This window comes from Oryx dammah, unplaced genomic scaffold (assembly GCF_014754425.2).
Source record: "Oryx dammah isolate SB20612 unplaced genomic scaffold, SCBI_Odam_1.1 HiC_scaffold_24, whole genome shotgun sequence".
Taxonomy (NCBI): domain Eukaryota; kingdom Metazoa; phylum Chordata; class Mammalia; order Artiodactyla; family Bovidae; genus Oryx; species Oryx dammah.
This window is the reverse complement of record NW_024070208.1, coordinates 28,779,186-28,796,848: the sequence shown is the minus strand read 5'-3', so window position 1 is coordinate 28,796,848 and position 17,663 is coordinate 28,779,186. Positions and strand designations below refer to the sequence as shown.

Here is a 17,663-nt window from a genome sequence, read left to right as displayed (position 1 = left end):
AATAAGATGCAGAAAGAGCATTTAATAAAATTCTACATTTATTCACGAGGGCAATTCCTAATGAAACAAAGAATAAAAAAAACCTTAGTTTGATAAAGGGTATCTTAAAAAGAAGAACCTATAGTAAACATTGTACTAAATAGTGAATATTGAAAGTGTTGTCTGAGATTAGCGTGACTGAGGAAGCCACATTCACTGCTTCTCTCAACATTATACTTAAGATCGTAGCCAGTGGATTAGAAAAGAAAAAATAAGGTAGCAGGAGTGAAAAAGAAGAAACAGTTTGTACAGAAACAGATGCACAGATTTAGAGAATAAATTTACAGTTACCAGTGGGGAAGAGTTGCAGGGAGGGATAGCTTGGGAGTTTGGGATTAACATATATACACTGCTATACTTAAAATAGATAACCAACAAGGACCTATAGGATAGCACAGGGAGCTCTGCTCAGTACTGTGTAATAACCTAAATGGGAAAATAATTTGAAAAAGAATAGATACATAGGTATGTGTAAATGTGCCACTCTGCTGTACACCAGAAACTGACACAACACTGTTGATGAACTGTCTGCTAGTGTAAGATACAAATGGGAAAAGAGAGTTTGTGGATTTAAATGTGAAAGCTGAAAAATTAAAGTTTCTAGAAAATAAAGTAGGATACAAAAGAGATTATCCAGTACATGCAATGTAAGACATGTACAGAAATATTTAAAGCAGTATTATGAAGTCAAGAGCTGGAACAACCCAGATGTTCATCAATAGTAGAATGAATAAATTGTGGAGCAATCATGAATTAGAATATTATGCAACAATGAAAACAAATAAATGTAGGTGACTTTTAAACATAAATTGAGTGAAAGACAAAAATTATATATATTACATATTAATACCATAATTCCACTTAGATAGAGTTCAAACAACTCTGACTATTCAGTGGTGGTAAAAATCAGGATGCTGTACTGTCGTGTCTGACTCTTTGTGACCCCATGGACTGGGGTCCTCTGTCCATGGAATTCTCCAGGCAAGAATATTGGAGCAAGTTGCCATTTCCTACTCCAGGGGATCTTCCCAACCCAGGGACTGAACCCATGTCTTTTGTGTCTCCTGAATTGGCAGGCAGATTCTTTACCACTGCATCACTTGGAGAGCCCAGAAATCAGGATAATGGTTATTCTTGAGGAGGGCTTCCCTGGTGGATCAGATGGTAATCTGCCTGCAATGCAGGAGACCTGGGTTGGAAAGATCCCTTGGAGAAGGGAATGGCAACCCACTGCAGTATTCTTGGCTGGAGAATCCCATGGACAGAGGAGCCTGGAGGGCTACAGTCCATGGGGTCACAAAGAGCTGGACACAACTGAGCAACTTTCGCTTTTACTTTCTTTTCCCAACTATGCACCAATAAAAAAATTTTTTTTTTAAGTAATTTTGATACACAGTAAAGTTCCGGGCCCATACCCTATAACATAAGAACAAACAAGTCATAATTTTTCCTTCTCCAATGTGATTGCTATGGATAGGAGAATGAATAACTTCAGCAAGAAGTGGGAAAATGTTACTTTCTGAGGGGAAAATAGCCCCCAGACACCAGGCTTATCCTGCATGAATGTGACCATCCAGTATTTAGCAGTAGCTTCAAGAATCATCAGTTAATGATCCTGTTCTATTTAGCATGGTGATCTTTTCATATGAAAGTCGGATTAAAAGTCTTTATTGATAGCATATTTCTTTCTCAAAGATTGTTAGCTAAGGTGTACACAGTGTATTTAGTAATCAAGCCTAATAAACATACTCCTCTGATCTTTTTCTGTAAAGGATTTTGTATGCATAAAGGCTTTTCTTTTATATATTTAATTTTTTAAACCAAATACATGTATTGTTCAAAAATATGTTAAATATTTTCAAGTATTAAATATTTGCCAATGAAGTCTCTGTCACCTTTTCAGAGTTAAAAATAGAGAATGAGTGGACCCTGTATGATAGACTGACAGTGACTCAAATTTAGTTTATGCATTTGAATTTCCAGTTCCAATATTGCATCCTTTTAAAGACCTGTTTGTGGAATAAAAATTAATCGAGATGGATGTTCAGTCTTCACTTTCCTTTTGCCCAATTTACATTCACTAAGCTCGATTTTTGTGTCTTTCCTAGAATAATCTTTCATTAAACATGAGGGATTGCTTTTCTCCATGTATTCAGGTTCATCAACTTGGCTGCGAGGTTGTCGTCTTGCTACTGGAACTAAATCCTGACCAAATAAACCTTTTCAACTGGGCGATTGACCGATGCTACACTGGTTCCTACCAACTTGCGTCTGGTTGTTTCAAGGCCATAGCTACTGTGTGTGGAAGCAGGTATGGATTCTTTAACTGGAAGCTACTGGTCACTGACAGCTACAGATTAAGGTTGCTCTTCATCATATTGAGAACTGATTGAGAATTGAGAGCTGATTGTTTCTGCAGACATCCAAGTGGAGTAAGTTCTAAGGAAATAGAAATGGCCTATCCTTCCCCAGAAGATAGACTGTTCTAAGTTCACAGCTACATTGAGTTTTCATTCTACCAGGAGAATGGTTTGTAGTTCAAGCACCCTTCTTTTTTAGTTGCCTGGAAATTTATAATGAAGTATTAGAGCAGGCTTTGAAAATGACCAAGATTCCATTTAAGGAATTTCTAGAAATATTTGTGACAAGTATGAACTATAAGCCCTTCAGCCATGCTGAGACCAAACTAAACTCAGGAAGCAACCTAAAAACATTAAATCTCTCTTGTACAAAACTTGAGAAAGGAAGAAGAGAAAAAAAAATATGTGTCTCCTGGGTTTCCAGAGATTATGCTTTTAAAAACACTGCCCTCACTATGTAAATCAGTCATTCAGCAGAGTCATTCATCTCTACAGTTTATTGAAATAATTTCATAGCTAAGATGAAAGGGTTAATAAAGACTCCCAAGACTACAACAGCTCTTCCCAAGAAAGAGCTTATTATGTATTACAAATGGAGAGAAGGCAGCCCACCTTTATTTTTGAAAGGACTTATATAGACTGTTAATTGTCCCTTTTAATTAAATATGGGATTTTAAATAGCTATCCTGAGCTACCAAATAAAGGGAATAGAAGTAAATTCATTTTAAATTCCAATCTTTTATGGTTCTAAATAAGAACAGAATTTTAGAAGACATCTACTTTCAATAAACCTAAAATGAGCATGCTATTTAAAGAGACAAGTTTCTCTTTAGTATTTTTCTTTTATGAAGATGGTAGATAACGTTTCATGTCTAAAGCATTCATCTTCCATAATCTTAGTAGTAAAATTTTTATTATACACAGATTTTAATTTCCATAAAGTCATATCAGATGATAATCTAAACTGTGATTTTCCATCAGTTTATTTCTTGATGTTAGCAATACTAAATAAAAAACATTTATCCTATAGGATATTAACAAAATAACATTTTTTATAAGTCTCTTTCTCTGGAGGATTGTTTTATTTTCAGATATTTCAACATTCTAAAAACAAATTTCTGCTCTTTGATTTTAAAGAACATATTTAGAATCTATGACTTGGACCATAAGTTTATCTGACAAAAGTAAGAGGAATAAAAGTTTCCTCCCTTTGCCGCCCTTCTCCCAGTGAACTTGGTTTGAACTGTCTTAGTCAAATTTATATCGTTGCATGGCCATCTCATAAAATATCACAGTGCATTCCTCTAAATAAATCTAGGGTTTTTTTAGGGAGCACAAATAAGTGTTTTTATGGATTTAGCAATATAGTCTCAATTCCAATAATATCCCAGTCACAAAAATATTAGGTTATAAAGCTCTCTATGTTTAGAGTAGGTTTTGAAAGATAGCATCCCAAGATATTTTGGTTTCTTAAACAAATATTGCCTGTCAGCTAACACTCGTGACACATCTATTCTGAGGGAAGGTCAGGGCCAGATGCTGCCGTGGCTGTGACCTCACTGCTAAGACGGTGACCAGCACTTGTCATTTCTTGCCACAGAGATGTTCAGAATTTCAAGTTTCAGCTGTGGCCTAAATGTGTTCTCTTTTCCCATAAATTGTCAGTCTTTGTAGTTTAGATAAGTCTCCAGATTTGCTGAAGCAACTTTGCACTTAGGTTTTCAGTATTTTTTTCAAAAGCGCTTCCGGTGTTTTAGCCTTTGTCTTCTGCAAGTTTACTTCTAAAAAAAAAAACACCGAAATCACTTATGAAATAATCTTTTCCTAAAAAGTCACACACAAACTGGATCATGTTTTAAATTCTTGAAACAAGGTATGTGAACAGTAACTCCTACAAGACATATTCTAAAGCAAAGAATTCTTCCTGTAAAGTAAAATAATTACTTTATTTTAGTATATAAATTAATAATTACTATATATTATATATAATAATTATTATATACTATATATAATAATTATTTACAATATATGATCGAATATTGGCTGTATTTTTGTAGGAATATGGCAACTTATAGGCAGATTCATTTATTAAGGAACCACTTGTAATTGACTTTAAAATACCTAAAAGATGTAACATTTTAAAAATGTAGATTAAAATTTTCTACCTTCAGAATGAAAGCAATTTTTACATAGCTAATATATAAATCTTTATATTCGACAGCTGTGACAGTAGGAAAAAATGATTCTCTGCATTCTTTTCAATCCCTTCTATTTCTATAAATGTGTGTGTGTTGTGAGCTTGCTGGTCTTCAGTCAAAATTATAACTGTAATTATAGCTACAGTCTGACTCTGCTGACATTGAGAGATTTGGAAGTCAGAGTAGAACATGAATAAGAGAAAGTGAAGATAAAAGTAGAAAGTGATCGTAAAACTGATAGTTTTGGAGGCTTTTTCATGATATGTTTCATATTTGAGTAAAAGCTATTAAATGCAGCTCAGTACTATAGCACAAAACAGTTCACCTGTCTGCCAGCATTAGTTCCAATAACTGTTTGGCTCCTGTGTGTGTTCTCATTAATTTTTCCATCAATTCCAAATTATATCACTTTAGAACAGATTAGGAAATTGAGAAAGAGACTAAATGGCTTTCCATGGTTGTAAACCAAGGTAAATAATGTGCTGTCTATTAAAAGTATAGACTGCTTCCAATCATTGGCTTAATTCAGCAGAATTCTCTTCACATTTAATTAAATACTTAAGAATTCATTGTTTTCACTCTTATTCTCCAGCATACTCCTCAAATATATTTAATAGATGTTTTAGAAGTATATACAAGATCAAAGTTTTAATTTTTAAAGAATTATGTTGGGTTTATTTTTGGAGGTGGTTTTTATTGTCATTGTTGTTTATATGCCTGTCTTGCCTTAACTGTAAATCTTTCCTAATTTAAATCAGGTACAGCAAACTTGACTTCTTTTTTTTTTTAATCAAATTTTTAAAAATTTATTTATTTTAATTGGAAGATAATTGCAATAATGTGATGATTTTTGCCATCTATCAACACGAATAAGCCACGAATGTCCATGTGTCCCCCCATCCTGAACCCCGCCTCCCACCTGCCTCCCCATCCCATCCCTCTGGGTTGTCCCAGAGCACCGGCTTTGAGTGCCCTGTGTTATGTATCAAGCTTGCTGGTCAGCTGTTTTACATAGGGTAATACACATGTTTCCGTGCTATTCTCACATCATCCCATCCTCGCCTTCTCCCACAGAGTCCAAAAGTCTGTTCTTTACGTCTGTGTCTCCTTTGCTGCCTTGCGTGTAGGATTGTCAATACCATCTTTCTAAATTCCATATATATGTGTTAATATAGTGTTTGTCTTTCTCTTTCTGACTTACTTCAAAACTTGAATTCTTAAAAGTAAATGCCCCACATTTCTTAAGAGAATAGCATCCATCTGTTACCAAAGAAGGCAGGGAAGCTTATCTTTCACGAACGCCAGTCGTCCTCCCTAACTGGTGATTGTGTCACCTGGAGAATTTCGGCAGAGCACAGAGTTTGGGAATTTGGACTCTGGAAACATAATGTCTTGAGATTGAATTCTAGCTCTGTCTCTCATTAAGCTGTGTGATCTTGAACAACTTACTTCAAATGCTTACTCATTTGTGAAATACGAGTGGTAACAGGGTTAGGGTAAGGATTAAAGAAAAACAATCTCTTGACCAAAGGTCTAGCACGTAGTAAGCACCCTGTAAACACTATTATTATTACTGTTATTATTCAACAGCTATTGGAGGCAAAGAGCTATGATGTAATCATATCAACTGGTAAAATCCATTTCTCTTTAAATTATCTCAAATCTTGAGTTTCATCAGTTAGTTCTAGATAAGCCAGAGCTAATGGGTATTTCTCAAATTCTTCAAAATTTCCTCTTTCAGATGGAAAAAAAATCAGTTTTATTTCTTATTTACTTTCTGAACCACATCTACCTTTTATATTTATTTTACCATTTTATTTTTATTCTTATGTCATAGCTGTCTTTCTTTTATCCTTCCACTGTCTGTGCTGAATAATTAAATACTGAAAAATGTAAGATTCTGTTTCTAAGCCTATTTTAAATGTCTAAGTACAGATGTTTTATTTGTACTCTTGTACTCATTGGAGAGCTTTCTGATTTTTTCCTTCTCTGGGTTTCTTTCATTTTCTGTATCTGTATTACTTCTTTCAGTGTGGTTCCCCTTCAATTCCATAACTCAGTTTTAAGCAGCTAATCGAATTCCCTGATTACATGGTTAAGGGCATAACCCTGCATAAGAGGGCAGCTTTGTCTACTCTTCTCCTGCCTTTAAATCACCAGTGATCCCTAGTAGTTTCCAGTGTTTATTTATATAAAAATATATATGTATTAAGTCCCAGAATCAGAGACAGCAATGTAGGTAAGACATCTGTGCTACTGTAGGGCTCAGAAGAAAGTTACCTTTCTGTTTTCACAGAAAGGTCTGTTTCCAGATACTGCAGTTCATAAGAATTCTAAATTAGACTGGTCATGAAATGACCTATTGTGGGGTGTCTAGGAGGTAGACAGCACAGTGGATAAGTGTTTGAATTCTTGGGAGTCAAACAAATTCGGGATGGAATCCAGGCTCCACTCCTTCTCCCTGACCTTGGGTGAGAATTTAACGTCTCTAAGCCTCACAGGCTTGTTGTGAAGATTAAGTCAGAAATCTTGGTAAAGGACTTGGTATGGTAACTCACACAAAGTCAGCATGTCATAACATAAACATTACCCACGGCTCATCACCATCCTCACCACCGTTATTTGGGGAGCTTGCCCAGTTTCTCATCAACCTCGTGCATTTTTGTTCATTTAAAATTGTAGTCCTAGAAAAGTAATCATGTTAGAGTGCTAACTGATAAAACCACTTTGGACAGCAGTATAGCAGCAGTATCTACCAAAATTTTAAGTATGCCCTTGGACCCTGCACGACCTTGTCTAGAAATCTGTTCTAAAGAAATACTTGCCCATTTGGTGTTTGTGAAGTTATCATAGTGAAAAAAATAAAAAGAACCTTTAAACATCTGTGAGTGTGTGTCCAAGGTTGGCTTTCCCAGGAAATAGAACCCGGCGGTAGAGATTTGAGTTCAGGAAATTTATTAGGGAATGCCCTTGGGATCAACGTCTGTGAGGAAGTGAGGGAGACAGGACCTGGTGGACGAAAGAAACTTCAAGCAATCCCATGGGAAGCACTGCTGGGGAGCGTGCATGACCTTGGTCTAGGCAGTTCCCAAAGAAGGGTTCAACCAGAGAGATCAGCCTCTAGCATGGTAGCGGGAGGATGGAGCACCCCTGTCCTGAAGGGAGGTCTAGGCGGCACAGCGTCCACGGCAAGAGTGGTTATTTATGGTTTGTCCATAGTATGGGCAGGCTTCTCTGATGGCTCAGGTGGTCAAGAATCTCCCTGCGGTGCAGGAGACCTGGGTTCCATCCCTGGGTCAGGAAGATCTCCTGGAGAAGGAAATGGCAACCCACTCCAGTGTTCTTGCCTGGGAAATCCCATGGACAGAGGAGCCTGGCGGGCTACAGTCCACGGGGTCGCAAAGAGTTGGACACGACTGAGTGACAGACACTTGATACTGTGGAACCCTGTACAGCTGCTGAGAAGACCAAACGAGCCTCACTGTCCACTGAAACATGGACATGTAGGCAGTATAAGCACATTTAGGTTTAAAATCCTGTGTACTGGGGGAGGGGTATTCTGACATGTATAATCTTTCAAGAAGCGATCCTCTATGCATAGAATGCACCCCGTGTTACCCCTTCCGTGGCCTTGCTACAATCCCCCTGTCTCCTGGTGCTTCAAGACTCAGTTTACTTGTTTCCTCCCTTGGAAGAGTGTCCTCTAACCCCAAGCCTGATGTAGTGTCCCTTGTCAGGGTTTTTGTTTCATCTACAGACAATCCCAGGTTCCTCCTCATAACTAGACTGTATAGTTTGTCTCCTTAACTCAACTGTGAGTTTCCCTTAAGAGAGGGCACCAGCCTAGCTAACTTAGTATCGTCAGTACCTTGCAGTTGTTTCTGATAGATGTTTGGTGCTCAATACATTTAGACGGATTGAATGAAAATATTTAAGGCAGTGAGCTGTTGAGTTTAGACATATTGTCTTCTGTCTTTTCCTCTTGTTCTTGGTTTTCATCAAAAATGTATTAGCAATAGGTAGACTTTTGTGTTCACTGAGCTGATTTGACAATGTTCAGTTTTAACCACAGAGCAATTTCCCTTCACCTACTAATAAACAGCAGATGGGGATGTTGAAATGGGCTTGGGAGTGTTATTCGTGCGTGTGACTGAGGTCAGTGTGCTGTCTAGAATTTTGAGAGGGAGTGACTTATCAAGGTTACTAGCCAGGCTACCCCATAAACTGTACTGTTTTGTTTTGTTTTAGGAACTATCCCTTTGACATAGTGACGCTGTTAAACCTTGTTCTGTTCAAGGCCTCTGACACCAACAGAGAGATTTATGAAATCTCCATGCAGCTCATGCAGGCATGTATCACTGACTACAGAGAAACTTCCATCCCTGAACACAGAAAATGGAAGTGGTAGTTGGTCACTGGATTGCTGTTTATTGCCACACATTCATGTATTTCTGCATATCACTGGTGGATATGATGAGTGAGAAAATAATACTTAATTATCTCTAAACTTTATAGTAACTGATGTTTTGCCTTTCATACAGTGTTAAAATATACATTCCTTAGTTTATTACAAAACTGTATTCAATATAAATACTCTTGAGATAGCCAGCCAATGCTTTTTCATACTGTTTATGACTTTCATATTTCTTTTTTTTTTTTATTGTGGACACATGAGAACGGTATAATTTTAATAAGTCATAGTACAAAACTGGTAACAATATTATCTCAGTTTTACAAATACACATTTTTACATGTGTTTACCCGAAGCTACTCTCCTACTTCTTTATAGATCCTTGAAGCAAAGCTTTTTGTGTACTCGAAGAAAGTAGCCGAACAAAGACCTGGCAGTATTCTGTACGGGACTCACGGCCCACTGCCGCCCCTCTACAGCGTGTCGTTGGCCTTCTTGTCGTGTGAACTGGCCAGGATGTACCCCGAGCTCACTCTTCCTCTCTTCTCAGGTACCGTGCAATAGTCAGTCATGGCATGTGTGATCCTTTCTGCCCTAAGTATTCTTACTCGTAAAATTCTAGTGTAATTGAGAGTCAAAATTATTGATAATAAATGCATCAATCAAAATTGCACTGGGCTAAGTTCAGTTATCCCTGGAGTAGGAAATGACAACCCGCTCCAGAACTCTTGCCTGGAAAACTCCATGGACATAGGAACCTGGCAGACTTCAGTCCATGGGGTTGCAAAGAGTCGGACACGACTGTGTGACTGAGCACGCATGCAAGTTCAGTTACATATAAAAGTAAATTCCAGAATATCCTTAAATATAAAAGAGTGTGTTTATCTAAAACAGTGTGGGTATAAACAAACAAAGGACAAGTGTGGGGATGCCTAGATGAATCATAATCACTGTGTATGTAAAACTTCCCCAAGAAATTAAATGTGAGAGATATAACTTTATCCCCTGGAGGGGAAAATGGCAACCCACTCCAGTATTCTTGCCTGGGAAATTGCATGGATAGAGAATCCTGGTGGGCTACAGTCCGTGGGGTCACAAAGACTCAGGCACGACTGAACGTGTGTCCCCCCTGACCGCGCACACACACACACACATACAACTTCTCATACAAGTAATTGCTGTCAGTTGCTTTTTGGTGATGATGTTGATGGTATTTTGCAGCTTGAATGTTGCTACGTATTTGTTGAGAGTTTGATTTAGGGCACAAATTTATAAGTAATCTTTGTGAATAATGTTTTGGAAAATCCATTTATTTGAGATAGATTAGTCACATCCCTGCATTGTGCCTGAAACAGTGGGAGGACTCAAGAAAAACCTTTTTGATAAACTAATTTTCTTCTTGGAAAACTAACATTTATTTTTCTTCACTTCGACCAAGATTTGTATGCCAGGCACTGTACCTGGATCCTAGAAATACAGAGGCAAATAAAGCAGTCTTTCCCATCGAAGTTTCATCGTCTAGTAATAAAGAAAAATGTACAAGCACATGATTATGATACAGTGTAGCGAGTGTAATTTTACAAATTATACTTCTGTATGAGGTGCACATTCTCTCTGTGAGATGGAAGATCAAGAAGTCATCAATTACTGGGTCAAGAATATCAGGAAAGACTTCCCAGAGAAGTTGATGTCTGAGCTGCAGTTTGAAAGAAGAGTAGAAATTTGCAAAGCAGATAAATAGTTGACATTGCAGTTGGCAAGTGGATTGGCATTACAGCAAAAGGAAATAGCGTATGCATTGGCTTCGAGGTATAGGACAACATGGTGCCTTTGAGAGATTATATAGAGGGGTTGGCTAACATAACATGCAGAGAAGGGGGAAAGTTTGAGATGGTTGTGGACAGAGAGACAGAAGTCAATCTTGGAAGGCCTTTTTTGTGTTCCTAGGAGTTTGCAGGTCAGAGACTACATCTGTGCTCCTTGAAGTCACTCAGAAGTCTGTGAACAGGGAGGACGTTCAAGAAAGCTGCTTGGGTTTTGAAAGCCACTTGTCAGTTTCAAACAAGAAGAGAGGGGTGAGATCAGAGTGAAGTTTTAGAGAGACTCTTCCTGTGGTGCGCTGAGTGGATGACAGAACATCCTGTCTAGAGAGAGGAGAGCAGTTGAGAGATGATGACCCCAGTCCAAGGAGGATATGATGAGGACCTGAGCATGAGAGCAGAGGGGGAGACCAGAGTCAAGAGCTGCGGGCAGGGTCTACGAAGGAAATGCCTGGTGTGTTATCTGGGAGGTGGGGGAGTGATAATCCCATCTGGAGAGCTGATTGGAGGAGAAGAGGAGGTTCCAGGCGAGGCAGAGGTTATGAGCTCACAGGCAGATCAGTTTGGGTTATTGGGTTCAGGTGTCTGTTGGACACCCTCGTGTATAGCTAGACCAGGGCCAAGGGAAGGCCCAGTGGCAGTGGCTCATGGAAGACCATTGCGGACAAGAACCACAGGAATAAATGAGGTCATGAATGGAGAGAGTACAGAGAGAGTGAAAGAAAAAACCCGGACCCCAACTTTTAAGGACCAGGCCAAGGAAGGGTGAGGGAGCAAAGAGGGAAGGGAGGCATGTTTATGGAAAGAGAACACCTAGAGGGTGTGTTTCATAGAGACCTAGAGAAGACAGGATTTAGGTAGAGGGTGGTCCACAACCTCCTACAGAATAGTGAGACCCTGGGGGATAAAGTCTGAAGATAACCCTATAAATTTCACAATTCATTGGTAACTATCATTTCCAGGGAGAAGCAGCAGCAGAAGCCAGATCTTAGAGGCTTGGCTGAGAAAGAAGCAATGAAAGAGAGGATGGGGCTTACAGTGGATGCAGTCAGAGGATGAGCTAGATTTGAGCTTGTTTCAAGGGAGGAGCTGGTAAGAGGAGAGAGTCTGACAATTGGAGAGAGAGAAGAGAAACAGTCTAGCAGATTTGAGTTACAAGCAAGTTCAGCCTTAGTTTCTGTCAAGAATTGACCTTTTGGCTATTTCAACGTATGAAAAATAACTTTTATAAAATAGCATGGGAAAGTAAGGCGATTATAATGGATTCCTAGCCTTTGTTTATACTGCATTTACTATTAAAAACCCTGTGGCGAGATTTTTACTGCCTGTAGTTTCATATGACTTAATTCCTTGTAAGAAGCCAAGCTAGTTATTTAGGTCTTGCCCAAACAGCCAGAAAATGGTCTAGTATCCCACTGACATTGTCTTACAGTTTATTTAATTCGTTTCTGGAGAGGTGAATGATGTCTGCATGTCACAGCATTTCTTTTTTCTCTTTTCCCTTTAAAACATCTTTATAACTGATCTGGAAGCATGGGGTACCCCAAACAGAGATCCCTACCCTCTCGGACTTATGACTAACAGACAAGATGTAGTAGACAGCATCAGTAAGGAAATTGCTTATACATTTTATAAACATGAAATTTATAAATACAAATTTGTTTTACATAAATAAGTAATATGATAGAAGGTGATTACTGCTCCAAAAAGTCTGTAGATTTATACCACTGTTGAAAGATGACAGACAGTCTTAAAATAGTTGTCCCTATGATTGGAAAGATTTATTTCTCTCCCAAGTCCCAGTGCTTTCTGTTGTTGTTTAATCGCTAAGTTGTGTTCAACTCTTTGTGACGACCCAATAGACTATAGTCCTCTAGGCTCCTCTGTCCGTGGGATTTCCCAGGCAAGAATACTGGAGTGGGTTACTATTTCCTTCTCCAGGAGATCTTCCTGACCCAATGTGAAACTCACATCTCCTTTGTTTACAGGCAAATTCTTTACCACTGAACCACCAAGGAACCTCCCCCTGCCCCAGATCTTTCTAGCAGAGTTTAAATGGTTCTTTTGCCATCAAAATGCCCCAAATCTTTATAACCAGAATCATTTTCTTCCATCGAACCCCAAAGGACCCTGCTTCTGTTGTGTCATTCGTCACTTTCTACCTGGCCCCAGGGTTATCTGTAGACGCAACTAGTCTCAGAGCTTCCTCCTCAGGAGAGGACCACATCTTTAATCCTTCCTGTCTCCATGGTGCCTGGAAGAGCATTTTTGCAACTAGAAAAGGTCCAGTATATTGGACTAAATAAGTGTTGTGCTTTTATAGGAATCTGAATATGTGTCATGAAAGTCCATAGTGTCAGTCATCACATCCATGTAAGTTTGGACTTTAAGTCAATTTTGAGATTTTGACCTGTGTGATATATAACAGCATAACGTTTCTGACTTGTAGCACAGCATTAAATATACTCTTATTCTTCAAAATAAAAGAGTTGTAATTTTAGGACAAAGGCCAAATCAATTAAAGTCTCTGTTTCAAGGATACAGTGGACCATCTCCTGGCGTCTGTGTGGTTCTGTTGTGTAGCAGGCCCGAGCTCTCTAAATGAGATTACATGCCATGTGGATGATAACAAATATATTAGCCAAGCTTTCTAAAGTCCCCTGGGATAAAACAAATTCTTCTGTAAATATTAGAAACAGGAGATGACTTCAGAGCTTGCAGCAGGTATATAAAGCTGTGCTTTTGTTTCTGTAGAAAACTTATTCAGATCATAAGATGAAACGCTGCTGCCAGTGAAACAATGCAGAAATGCTATCAGAGGAAGTAATGGTGAGGAGACTGGCCATACAGTTGTACCTTTTTGACTCATTTATTTCATAAGACAAAGCGCAGCATCAAGCACACACCTTCCACATAGTTGGCAGTTTTCTCGTGGACACCACAAATGGGACATCACACCCTGGGTTTGTTCTTCCTGGAGGGTTGCAGCTCACTTCTTAACAGCTCATGGCTTGTGCAAGGCACTTTGTAAAATTTAGGTATAATGGAGAGATAATAGTCATCGTTATAATAATCCTAAGTGTTAGTCCCTCAGTCATGTCTGACTCTTGGTGACCCCATGGACTGTATCCTGCCAGGCTCCTCTGTCCATGGAATTCTCCAGACAAGAGTACTGGAGTGGGTAGCCATTCTCTTCTCCAGGGGATCTTCCTGACCCAGGGACCAAACCCAGGACTTCTGCATTGCAGGTAGATTCTTTACTGTCTGAGCCACCAGGGAAGCCCATAATAATCCTAACTGCTGTTTATTAAGAGCCTGCTGGATGACAGGCATATTGTGTCTTCACAATCAACTAGTGTGGGACCCATTTTACATTTTACAGATGAGGAAACTGAGGGACAGAGAACTTCAGTAACTAACCCAGAGTCTCATGCAGTTAGTATGTGGACAAACTGGGATCTGGGCATATGTCCTTCTGATTCCTGTCGTGTCCGCTCTAACGTACTACTTCCGCTAGCTGTTCACCTTTTGGTTCAGTCTGATGAGATGACATGGCTCGCGGTCTCTGCCGTTTTCTGCAGAGGTCAGCCAGCGTTTCCCCACAACGCATCCCAACGGGCGTCAGATCATGCTCACCTACCTGCTGCCCTGGCTGCACAACATCGAGTTGGTGGACAGCAGGCTGCTCCTCCCGGGGTCCAGCCCCAGCAGCCCCGAGGACGATGCCAAGGACCGAGAGGGAGACGTGACAGCTTCTCAGGGGCTGAAAGGCAGTGGCTGGGGCTCCCCGGAGGCAACGTCCCTGGTGCTGAACAACCTCATGTACATGACGGCCAAGGTAAGCGCCGAGGAGCTGCACTTTCCTCACGGGCTCCCGCGTCCCAGGAAACCCGGGGTTAATCAAGCCCCGGGAAAGTGGTGCCTGCCATTAACAGTCTCAACAACAGGGTGTGGATGGTGGGGACCACTGCACAAGTGTGAATGTGCTTCAGGCCACTGAACGGCCCACTTAAAAACTGATTACAGTGGGACACTTCATTATGTGTATTTTAGCACAGTTGTAATCGTGATCCCAGTTATCATCGTTATTATATGATCCTAGCATTTGAATCATCATGTGAAAAAGTATTGGGCAGTAGTGAAGTGTGCATTATAAATTCATGGAAAGTGGCATCTTTGTGACGTGTGGCCATTCTCCCCCTTCTTAACGATTTTGAGATGACTGTGACCCTTGAAATGACTTTTCATCAGACATTTTGCATCCTCACATTTTTCCCACGCATCTCCCGGGCCGGGTTTTATTTTGTCGGTTACAGTATGGGGATGAAGTTCCTGGGCCGGAAATGGAAAATGCCTGGAATGCATTAGCTAACAACGAGAAATGGAGCAACAACCTGCGGATCACCTTGCAGTTCCTGATCAGCCTGTGTGGGGTCAGCAGCGACACCCTCCTCCTGCCCTATGTGAGTGCCCCTTCCAAGGCTGGGGTCCTTATTCTGTCGCTGGTTCCATCCATAGTTGCAAGTCAGAATGTTATCATCGCACAAGTAGAATAGAGATGTCAGATTTCATCAGTCATGCTCATCTCCTGTGAGCTTTCTAGATGGCACATAAAAGTTCCCTTCTGCCCCCTGCATTGCAAGTTAGTGTCCTCGTGGCATCTCTGTCATCCCCTTTGTAAGTCTTTGGACCCAGAAACTTTGAGATTAAGGAGTCCACATTCCAGGTGGCACTAGTGGTAAAGAACCCACCTGCCAGTACAGGAGACACAAGAGACACAGGTTCGATCCCTGGGTCGGGAAGGAGGAGGGCATGGCAAGCCACTCCAGGATTCTTGCCTGGAGAATCCCAGGGACAGGGGAGCCTGGTGGGCTGCAGTCCATGTGGTCCCAACGAGTCGGGTATGACTGAAGCGACTTAGCAGCAGTAGCATTCTTTTCATAATTACCTAAATCTTTCTTTTAGAAACATTAGACCCATTATGTAAGAGATACTAGGTAACACATTATATTATTACTAATAAAAATTGTTCTGTGTTTACATCCTGATGCTCTTAAAACAATAAATATGTAGAATATTCCAGTTTATCTCTTCAAAGATAGGTAGTAAAAGAGAGAAACAAGCAACAGAAAAATCCTACTAACATGCCCACCTTCGTGTCCGCATTTAAAGGTGAGGTGACCAGTGAAACAACTGCATTTTGAAAACCCTCGCACAGTTGGTGTCTGTGTGCTGGTTGTTTTTCTGAGAGATTTTGTGCCTGCCTGCCCTGCTGTTCTGGGCCATGTAAGCCTCATTGGCGCTTCTGAGCCTCAGGCTTGAGGGTTGCAGTAAGGCAGAGATTTAATCCAGAGTTATTTTTAAAACCTAAAACCATGCAAACAGCTCAGACTCGTCTGTTTCTCTGGTTGAAGAGAGTAACGGGAGACTGAGTTCCTTTTTAAATGAACACAGCTAGCAGTTTTTCTCCCGTGGTTTGCATAAATAAAATACTTTCTCAAGATAAGACCTTAGATGGTAAGGTTTGTTTTGTTTTGTTCTGTTGGAAGATATTTTTTTTTAAATGTGGACCATTTTTAAAGTCTGTATTGAATTTGTTAGAATACTGCTTCTGTTTTATGTCTTGGATTTTTGGCCTTAAGGCATGTGGGTTCTTAGTTCCCTGCCCCCACTGGAAGGTGAAGTCTTAACCATTAGACTACCAGGGAGGCCCCCAGGTAGCAAGTTTTAAGTTTAGATAGAAGTCATCCTTAGCCCACAAGTTATTCCAAAAGTAGCTTTTGTAAACTCAGCCATGAGGGAAGGTAAGACTTTTAACAACCCACTCCTACCGGATGTACATGTGAGAAATGGTGACTTTTTTGTCTTTAGGTTGAAGATTGGCTTTAAAAAAAAAAATTATTTTCTTGCGGTTTAGCCAGTTAACAATATTGTGATAGTTTCAGGTGAACAGTGAAGGGACTCGGCCATGCATACACAGGTATCCATTCTCCACCAGATGAAGACTCCCCTCCCATCCAGGCTGCCACATAACCCTGAGCAGAGTTCCATGTGCTCTACAGTCGGTGCTTGTTGGTGATGCATTTTAAGCATAGCAGTGTGTACATATCCATCTCAGCTCCCTAACTGTCCCTTCTTCCCATCCTTCCCCCTCCCCGCTCCCACTGGGCAGCCGTAATCCAGACCCTTGGCTCGTCCTAGGAGAGAAGGACGGTGAGCGCTTCTGGGAGGTGTTGCGGTCATCAAAATGAGCAGGCTACCACCTCTGCTGTCGACAACCTCGCATCCCCATGGGCTGCTCTGGGAAATATCCCTTGTGTTCCATTTCTCGTCTCAGATCAAGAAGGTGGCTGTCTACCTGTGCCGAAACAACACCATTCAGACCATGGAGGAGCTGCTCTTCGAGCTGCAGCAGACAGAGCCAGTGAACCCCATTGTCCAGCACTGCGACAATCCGCCCTTTTACCGCTTCACAGCCAGCAGCAAGGCCTCGGCAGCGGCCTCTGGTAGGGGCCAGGCAGCTGGGTGGATGCCTTATCCCACAACTCTGGGTTTTCCTTCATGTAGAGAATTGAAGGGGTATGAGTAGGTGCTTGCTGCTTGTTCTTATTCCTACATATATTGGGTTGGCCAAAAAGTTTGTCTGGGTTTTTCCATATCACCTTCTATGGCCAACCCAATACATTCATCTTAGAGAAGGTTTAAGGATAGCAGAGACTCTTAGCGCCTTGTCCGATTAATGAAAATGGTCTTGTAAGGATAACCAACAATTGAGAGCCCAGGACTCATATGCCACAGAGTTTTTAAATTATTATTAATTTATTTATTTTAATTG

At 40.4% G+C, this 17,663-nt stretch overlaps 1 protein-coding gene across 4 annotated transcripts in view; it reads left to right on the top strand.

Annotated features, from left to right (window-relative positions):
• FRY (FRY microtubule binding protein) overlaps positions 1 to 17,663 on the top strand; it is a 323,252-nt gene that overhangs the window by 233,974 nt on the left and 71,615 nt on the right. For all 4 annotated transcript variants that reach the window (XM_040267100.1, XM_040267099.1, XM_040267101.1 and 1 more), the window contains 6 exons: positions 2,196 to 2,350; positions 8,846 to 8,945; positions 9,387 to 9,558; positions 14,410 to 14,666; positions 15,145 to 15,291; positions 17,166 to 17,334. In XM_040267100.1, the coding sequence (XP_040123034.1) occupies positions 2,196 to 2,350; positions 8,846 to 8,945; positions 9,387 to 9,558; positions 14,410 to 14,666; positions 15,145 to 15,291; positions 17,166 to 17,334 (1,000 nt within the window). The remainder of the gene's footprint in view (positions 1 to 2,195; positions 2,351 to 8,845; positions 8,946 to 9,386; positions 9,559 to 14,409; positions 14,667 to 15,144; positions 15,292 to 17,165; positions 17,335 to 17,663) is intronic.